This window comes from Rhopalosiphum padi, chromosome 2, assembly GCF_020882245.1.
Source record: "Rhopalosiphum padi isolate XX-2018 chromosome 2, ASM2088224v1, whole genome shotgun sequence".
Classification (NCBI taxonomy): Eukaryota; Metazoa; Arthropoda; class Insecta; order Hemiptera; family Aphididae; genus Rhopalosiphum; species Rhopalosiphum padi.
In genome coordinates, this window is record NC_083598.1 from 90721368 (window position 1) to 90731605 (window position 10238).

A 10238-nucleotide genomic window follows, 5' to 3' on the forward strand; every position below is an offset into this window, starting at 1 on the left:
GCTCATACAATACAATATATACAAGAATAAATAAAGGATAAAATTACATTAAACATAATAAATAATTATTTTTTTGGAGTGAAAATAAATATTTTATCCAAAAAAATTATTTTGACCAAAAGCTTCGAATCATATCTGCCCCTTTTTCGCCAACCATTAAAGTTGGGGCATAAGTATGTGCGTGCGGAATATGCGGAAGTATTGAAGAATCCACTACTCTTAAACCTTCAATTCCGATTACTTGTAACTTGCTGTTTACAACGTCTCCCATCCTGCATGTACCGCATTGATGATGCCAGGTATTTGTCTGGTGCTGTGATAGACAAGCCCAATATTCGTCCGATCTAAATGGTAGATTTACACATTTCGGGTACGGTTTTGGGCTTAGTTTACCTGCGATATCTTTAAATGCCTGTGTTTCTTCTACTAATTTCACTGCATATTTAAGTGCAAAAACATTGTCTTCTAAATCAGTAGTATTGTGTTCATAGTAACCATAGGACATAATGGGCGGATCCAATGGGTTTTTGCTTTTCAAAGTTACACTTCCACGGGCGTCTGGTTGTAACAGCACGGTAGCAATGAAAAACATATTTGGTTCATCTGATAAAGCACCAAATATCAATTCAATTCCTTTGCCGGATGGTGCCCTTACATAACCTAAGCCATCCACTCCTGCTGGTGCTGTTAATGGTCCTCGGCCATATTTGAACCATTCTTCAAATAAATGCTTGTCTGCAATGGTTTCTTGTGTCAGCGCTGGTTCAGTTTGATTAACTTCAAATTTGATAGCTATTTATAATATTGAAAAATATATTTATATTTATATTATATTATATTTTCAATACATTTTTAAGTTTAAAATAATAATAGTTAAGTGACCATGTTATTTTAAAAAATGTACAATTTTAGTAATCTCAGGAGTCTGGACTGAAGTGGTTTAAATGTATATTATGTTCGGGTCACTGTATACTAAATTCTTTACAACAATAAACTAAATAGTTAAAAATATTCAGCTTAAGTTATCAAAATATAGAAATAGGGTAGTACCTGCCACCTGGTGCAATACAACTATATAATAAAAATATGTGTCTATAATCTATATAATATATAACTGTGTTCTTGTATAGGTCACTCAGTTTTTTAATCACCCCCTGTATATAATTTTTTATTTCGTCTTACAATATGCATTAAAATATAAAATCAGTCATGCACACACAAAATTTTCTCCGGGGGGGCAGTTATCATTTATTTTGTATTTTATTGTCTAAATGTGTCAATACCTTTATTGCCAAATAAATCTTTTAAACTATGAACTTAATGCGGTTATATAAAATAAATGTGACTTTTCGATAAAATATTTATGTTTGAATTTCATAAACTTAGTATAATTTTTATAGTCCCTTGAATCTTTTTGAGTTATTTATAGACAATAAACAATAAACCTTGAGAATTTCCTTTATTTTTTAATATAAATAACTATAAAAAATTTTCATTGGGTCAAAGTTCTTTAAAATTTAATATGAAATTCCATATAAATTGGCTTACCTATTTTGTATAATGATATTTAAAATACATTAGCACAAATTTTTTTTATACGTATTTGAATTTAAAATTTCTACAAAATTTGCCAAAGTCACAATTTTATAGATCAGATATTTGAATTTAATATGATACATCTTATAAATATGTATTTCATACTAAAACTAAAAAATCTATGATTTATACTCGTACAATCCCAATTATTTTCTTTAGATATCTTTGAAATTAAAATTTGGATGAAATTACATGTTTTAAAAATGAACTGCTAAAATTAAATCAACTTATATTTATACTAATATAGTAATATTAGATATACGACTTTAATAACAATACAAAATAATAAAATAACATGAAATATAGTTTTATTTTATTAATATGGGCTGACAGATGACTGTTCTATTTAGGATCGTTTTTCGTAAGTAATGAATAATGATACGAGTATATCATTGAATTCAAATTTAATAAATCGATTACAGTTATCCACTCGACACCTAATATAAAGCAAAGTGGTACTCACTTACTAACAGATTTTTAAGTTCATTAATATATTAACATTTTGAAAACAATTATCGAATGGCAAAGAATTAAAACTCAAAATATTGATACTAATTTTAAATTAAAAGTTTTATGAAAATTTTAATAATACGAGTATTTTCCTATTAATTTTATCTGCTAATTATGATGATCGATTTAATTGACATGTACATATACAAGTATACATATAACAATAATATATATATATATATAGCTGGGATCGAATCCCATTAAATTTTTAAATAGGTTTATTTAATAAAAAAAAAGTGTAGATATATTAAACACAAAAGATTTAGAATTATTATTAGTTTAAATTTGAAGTTAACATACCCAATGTGCCATAGTGGTCGAGTAAAGTTTTTCCAACTGGTAAGTCTTGGATTACTGGTATACCGTGATGCTTCAGGTGCTCTTTTGGTCCAATTCCTGATAGCATTAATAATTGTGGTGAATTGATAGGTCCAGCAGATAAAATTACTTCTTTTTTTGAATATACTGTTCTAATTTTTCCCTTTTTAATAAACTCTACCCCTATTGCTTTTTTAGTTTTTGGATCAATGAGTATTCTTGTTACTCGGCTGTATATTGCTACATGAAGATTTTGACGATTTTTGGCTGGGCGAATAAAGGCTTTAGACGCACTTACCTATACAATAAAATATTTATTTAGCTGGTAAAAATCAATTATACAAATAAACACAGTTATTCACCAACTTAAAAATATTGGTATTTCCTTTTATTGATAAATGATAGTCAAAATTTGAAATAATAATTATGGTATACAATAATATTAATGAAAAATTAAAACAAAATTTCATTATTAAATGTTGTTAATTATGTTTAAATATAAAATGGTTTCGGGGTTTTAGTATAAAAGTAATTTACTACGAGTACCTACTACCAAACTAAAACAATTTCATCAAACCAAAAAGACACATAATAGTTTCAATTAAATTAATGAATAATAGTACTATATTTATTCGGTGGATTATATGAAAAATTACAAAACATTTAATGAATAAATAATAAAATAATTTTCCCTTAAACGTGATTTAGTTGTTCTAGGATTGGTCCATTAAAATGTTTAACCATTAAATTAACCAATTTTTTTATACACCCCGACTACTAGTGCCCTTATTATATTTAAATTAATTTTATTCATAAATAACAAATATACTTACTCTATGTCCAAGCAGTGTTGTGAGTTGTAAGCGAGATACTCCATGCTCCGGATCAACTGTAAAGTCAATATTTTTTTTTAATCCTAATTCTCCGCCAGCTTCTATAAATTTATCGGCACGTGGTGAATGATATCTAACTCGCTCAACGTGAAGATTTCCTTTGTGTGAATGGAACGGTGAGTTTTGATATTCTGGTATAGAATTGTTTTCAGATTTCAAAAAATAAGGCAATACATCATTATAAGCCCAACCATCATTTCCTAGTGCTGCAATTGTATCATAATCTTCTTTTTTTCCTCTTGTATAAAACATGGCATTTATTATTGATGATCCTCCCATGCCTTTTCCTTTTGGCCACGGACAACGATTATCTTTAAAACCAAAACAACCATGTTTTGCCGGCTCAGCAATATAACCCCAATTATAATCTGTATTTTCTAAAAATTGTAGCGCCGCTGGTATATCTGTGTATATAGATTCATCTTGCCCTGCTTCTAATAACAGTACTCTCCAATTTTTCTCTTCAGATAGACGGTTTGCAACGACACAACCTCCTGGACCGGCTCCAATGACAACAAAATCATACTCACGTAATATCGGTTTATTACCTATAAAACTGTTTTCTCTGAAAGGAATTTCTTGTTGCTGATACTCTCCATAGTTTGAGTGAAACAGTTGACTAACAGTTAAAGATGAAAAAAAAATTAAAGTTGTGAATATTATAAAAATATTTTTCATGATGACGTGACCATTTAAGTAGCGATAGCTATGATTAATACTGATGTCGGAACTTCTTGTCAGAGCCTCAAACAATACTATTTGTTTACTTCTTTTCCCTACTATATATACTTTTTTATTTTATGTTTTTAAATATATATACAAGTTACCCCTGTTTCTTCTGGGGGCAATCGAGAAATGTAGGTTAGTATTACTACTATTATATGAAGTTATCTTTATATTTTATATATGTACAAAAACCTGTAAGTTAAGTAGGCTATTCGAATAAATTAATCAAAGTGGTTATATTTTGTGTTCTGTTGAACGTAAATTTGTTATGATATGTATATGTATATTAGTAAGACAGAGACAACACAGCGATTATATCGTCTTCGTAACATGAAAAATGTATGTACTTATTGCACTTATATTCATTTTCTTCGAATTTTTGATCTATTTTTTGTATATAATGATATATAAAAATTCATTACATGACGTAAGTCCTGATTTTTTTCCTATTTAATTTTGAACCATTGTAATGGTGTAAAAATAAAATAAAAAATATTTATGCATGTTGTATATTATACATACTATGTTTTACTGTATGTCTCTTGTCTATATATCCTAAGTTAACGCAGTGAATTGTTACTACAAACTAAAATCATAATTTTTATTTTAACCATAACAGCCAGTGGCCCTTTCAGTTATTTTATTATTTATATTCTGTAGAATATATAGATACCTATCCTATATAAAATATATTGATTGATGTCAATAATCGTGTAATACGTCCTAGGCGTAAAATGATAAGATAATTAGATAGTACTTCAGTATAGATGCGTTACCTTATATATAGTTGTATAAATTGCTATGCCAAGAAGACAAGAAGCTGGCGTAACTAATATTATCATCGTTGTCGGTAAATTGAACTTTTTTTTTAAAAACCGTTATAAACTTGTTTTTTGGTTGAAAAACCGGGTATCGGCCGAAATGGGAACAACCCGTATCTGCAAGTTATATGTTTTTGAACCATAATACATAAAGAAAATCTTTTTTGTCAAAAACTGGTTTTACGTAAAAATTTCCGATTTTTCCTTATTTTTTTTTTGTGTTTTCCAATTAGTTCGTTGAAAAGTGCTGGGGAATTTTTACTTTTAACCCACTCCCCTTCGCTAAAAAAAAGTATCAATACGTACCTAACATACACTTACCGACCAGAATAAAATATTGAAGTTAAAAATCTAAGCATTTTTATTGCTCCAAATTGCGATGAACGATAACAATAATCACACACACACAATCGTCATTGTAAAATAATTAAATAAAGCGAAAAAAGAGAATCTAAAAAGCTAAAATTTCAAATGTTTAGTATTTTATGTTATTTACTTGTGGATTTTTATCATATTATTATTTATTATTATTCTTTTAACTTTTAAGTAGATATACAAAATAATCTTATCATATTGGATATTTACAACGTCATATTGAGAAAGTAAATATTAAATATTTTTATTTTATTATACTGAGATAGTAACAACAAAAATAAGTTTCTCATTAATTGTATTTTTTATCTGCTTAGAATAAAAATTTAAAAGCAAGAATTATTGTCTTTAGGTACCTATCTACAAATTGTAAGCTATTTTTCCTGTTTGTTTCTTTTTAGAGTATTAAAATTAAATTATTTTGAAATCTATATTCAAACCAGATTGTCATAATTAATTTATATTTTCCCCCACCAAATGAAATCTACGTCAACGTCACTAAGTATCAATATATTATGTAATATAGGGAATAAGGATAAATGACATAAATTATTATTTAACTACAGGTGAACTAATAAAAAAAACAATATTTTTATGTTGATAGGTACAATCATTGATTATATAATATACACTATAGATAGATATGGATTTTCAGTAACTAAAATTGTATTTATAATAGTTGCCGACAGATATCATTCAATCGTTGTATGTCTTGTATGAACATAATTACGCTTATTATTATTATTGGTGGTAAATAAAATATAATATTCATAGAACGATTTGTGGCAGTTTCGGAAATAGTGATGATTCGATATTTTCGTATTGCGCATGGTCTTAGTCTATAGATTATCTTTTAATATCGCACTATCAGCCTTAATTAATAATATATCGGGTGTATGCAATCAGAGAGTAATAATTTATTTTATTACAAAAAATTAATTTACTTTTCAATATTATGATTCAGTAAAAACGGCTTTATGTGGTAATATTTTACTGCACAAAAGACACAGTAGGTGTACCAAATTTTAACAAAAAATAAAGTTTAGACTAAATTTTAGAGCAAATCCATGTTGTATTTTTTATTTTATTTAAATAATATATACCTACTCATTGATTTTCTTATAAAATAAAAATGATAACAATTGAAAATTAAAATTAAATAAATTATATTTTATTTAAGTATTATCAAAAGAATATATTCAACTTACTCAGCAGATGTACAAGTTGAATATATAATTAATAGTACAAGTATAATAATATTGAAGTGTATTGTTGTCTGTCTGTTTAATAACTTAATTTAATATATCCATTTTTATTAAAATTATAAAATTATAACTTGAGATATCTAACAATCAGGTTTTTTGAAAGTCTAGGTGGTAACAGAAAAAACTCCATTTTTACTTTCATAATCATTAATATGTATACTTTTGAAAATACAACAACTCACTTTCATAATCTTTGTTATACTTTCTAAACACTTAAACATTTTTTTTTGTCGGGAAGATAATGAAGATAGTTTTAGACCAATACTTAAAATTAATTCATGATTTTTAGAGTAAATATACAGAATGTATACTATAGATTTTCATTTTAAAAAAGAAGTTGATCTCTAACTATAGTATTATATTTGTTATATAAAATATAATATTTTAATACTACTTTTTTATAAGACTTATTATATTATACGCACGTGAAACGTACATAAGTATACGTATAAATATTACTATATATTATATTTTATAGTATCTAGTTAATATTATAATACTTCAAATAGTTCGAATACCAAATTTAAGTATTTATTATAATGTAAAATATATACATATGTATATATATATATATTATATACAGGTAAGAAAGAAGTAAAATAACTATACAGTATACATAAACTCGTTACTACTTTATTAACATAGATTAGATATATCCTGCCGATATATATTTAACCTATAGTAATAGTATCAATGTATCATAATATTATTGTATATATTTTAATTTATGATATAGTGTATACCAGGCGGCAGGCACGGATCCTTGGGAGGGGTGGGGGCAAATGTCGATAGCCTCCCCCGTAGACTCTGCCACATTGAAGCTGATTAAATATCGTTAAAAATTTTTAATAATGCACATAGTCGTGCCCCCCTAAATATATTCTGGATCCGCGTCAGGTATACTATACAGCATGGGACACCAACTTTTTCAAACAAATACGATTATAAACTTATTCCTTTTTTGATTAAAATGATAACTTTTATACTTTTTATTTGTTTTAATTTTATTGTTGTTAAAATATAAAATTCGAAATAAATTCGAAACGTAAAAACGAAAATATACGAAACATAATGCATATTATATAAGACTGTCAAGTTGAGTTATAAATTTATAATTGACAATAATATAAACTAATAACTTACTAGGGTTCGGGACTTAGAAGTTATAGCAGTACCTAACCTAACCTATAAAGTGATCTAAGGTTAAGATTATCCAGTTTTAATCCTGAAATTGACTCTCTCGTGGGGGACAGGCAATGTTAAAAATCATATTAAATTGCAGTTTAACCTTTAACTTGTAATTAAGTTGAATACAGTTTTTTTCTTAGTAAACAATTGTTTTTTAAATTCTTCTATTTCTAAAAACTAACGTATTTAATAATATATATAATATGTACATACGTGCATATGTGCTATTAGTCATTAGTGGGTCTCGACATTTTTTTACAAAATTGGTGGTCTACACAACTAAAAAGGTCGGAAACCGCTGAGTTATAGCATTAAAAAACACTAAAATATGTGCTTATATAATATATGACCTAAAAAAAATAAAAATATGCACTAAAAATGAATAAAAGCATTTAAATAATAATTAATAAAAAAGACTTATTAGATATGAAAAACAAATTATTGTTATTAATTATTATTATTGAACATTTTAATATTAAAATTAAAATTTATAAATCAAACTTCTTAAAAATTAGTTTTTGAATTTTCTGAAAAAAAATATTTATATATCGATTTAATTGTTGATGTTAAAATACAATTCCTATCTTTGTGATTGTATTGAACTATTAGATGTCTTAGAACGTTTTCAAATAATAATAAACCTTTCCTATATTACTATCGGCTAGAATAGACATACTTGTATGCCCAAAATGAACATTCCACGTCAACGTATGTTATGGGAGTATACTTGAATACTTCCAATAAACCAACTCGGATAGCTACATTTTTTTTTATTGTTTCAAATTGCTTTGGCTAAGTATTTATAAATAACGTTAATAATTAATATGCAATATTTTGTGACAAATAGCTACACAAATATTATTAGTTATTACTATGCTCTAAATAAATGTTTGTAATTAATCGTTAAACATGTTAATTAAAACATTTTGAACAATCATATTATCCATAAGTTGTTAAAAATTATTTAATATGCATCAATATAGCAAAAAAAAAAATAATAATAAAAATAAACAAAATAGGCGAAAACAAACAAAATAAAATATTATATTTTAATTTTCCGTAGGTACTATAAAACCTATTTTGATATCATTCTGTTATATTTTAATTTTATTACATATATGATGATTATTCAAATATTTTAAGTTCCGAACCTTGCTAATAACTAGGGCTGTGATTTTGATGCAAAAAGGCATCTTTTTTCTGGTGTTTTGAAACGTTGGTCTGTAAGTATAAAATGTGTTTTGGGTGATACTGATTATTTTAAAGTATTTTTTTTTACACGTATTATTGTGTCTTAACTGTTTTATGTAGTTTTGCACAGTTGTGTGCTGATAAATTATTTAATAAATTTTAATTTATCAATTTTGTGATTCTTTTTGAGCTATTTATAGGCATGAGACATTTTGGATGGCTGGGTCAAAATTCTTGAAAATTTAAATTTGAAGTTAATTAAAATTCAGTAAATTCCCGTTACAACGAACACCAATACTCCTGGAGTTCACTGTAACGGGATTTTACTGTATTTATAAAATTGGTCAATCATGATAATTTTTGTATGTCACCATAGGGACAACCCCAGGAACTCTTTACTGTCTCTTTTATGAACTTATAATTATTGTAACTACGCTTATTTTTATTATTTACTGAATGGATGTTTATGGTACTATAAATTTTATGAATGATTTTATACAAGTACCTCGTAGTGTATTATTGACTTTTATAATTATATTTTAAGTTATTTTATATATATACATAAATATTAAAAATGTACCTATAAAATAAATTGCAAATCAGATTTATTAGAGGTACCTACCTATAACATTAGCACCAAAAATCAAAATAAATTATAGTTTTTAGTCTTATTTGTCTTTTTCTCTAGTTATACCTACATAAATAATTACAATTATAATTTAATAATAAAATAAAATGTATTAAAAACATATAGTTGTAGATATATATAATATATTATGGTAATACAACTAATATACCATCAGTAGACAGCAGTTGTGGGCATATTGAATTTAATGAACTTTTATTATGTTTTAAGTTTATATTATTCAACTATATTGATATGTTATGAATATTTACCTCGCTAAGACGTTTAATTTGAGGTGTTACATGATAATTTTTTCGGTAAAAAAATTTGTAAATTTACGTGGTAAAGATTTACCGAGCTTACATCTCTAAAAAATATATTATACATTTAGATGTCATATTGTATATATCATGCAGATATCTAGGTATATACAGTATAGAGTACAGTCAAACTGTCAAAGGTTATCCCGTAGTCCGTTTATTGTAATATGTACATATAAGTGAAATATACACTTTTACATCGCAGTTGTTGTAATCTACCTACTGGAAAAGTAGAAAGGTAAGAAAGCAATGCAATGCAAAATATAGGCAATTTTATATGCTGATTAGAAAACAATACAATATTTTTGTCGGAAATTCATTTGTCAATACACAAACAGTAATATGGATAATAAAAAAGAATGAATTCCTTATAATTTATCTACATATATGTGATATATGTGGCCGTGCTGCAA

General features: G+C 26.1%; 1 protein-coding gene across 1 annotated transcript; it reads right to left on the reverse strand.

Moving 5' to 3' along the window:
• Nucleotides 1–227: 227 nt before the first annotated feature.
• On the reverse strand, nt 228–5457 carry LOC132919140 (glucose dehydrogenase [FAD, quinone]-like). Its single transcript, XM_060980485.1, has 5 exons — nt 5450–5457; nt 3258–3936; nt 2407–2722; nt 394–792; nt 228–313 (listed from the first exon to the last, which is right to left on the reverse strand). The coding sequence occupies exons 1-5, from the start codon at nt 5455–5457 to the stop codon at nt 228–230; spliced, it is 1488 nt and encodes a 495-aa protein (XP_060836468.1).
• Between the last annotated feature and the right edge of the window lie 4781 nt (nt 5458–10238).

Excerpts from the sequence above, each read along its gene's own strand:
- LOC132919140 (XM_060980485.1), bottom strand. Across the intron at positions 2,723-3,257 it reads CAACACTGCTTGGACATAGA|GTAAGTGCGTCTAAAGCCTT; the intron begins GTAAGTATATTT and ends TTTATTGTATAG. Across the intron at positions 793-2,406 it reads CGACCACTATGGCACATTGG|CTATCAAATTTGAAGTTAAT; the intron begins GTATGTTAACTT and ends TATTATAAATAG.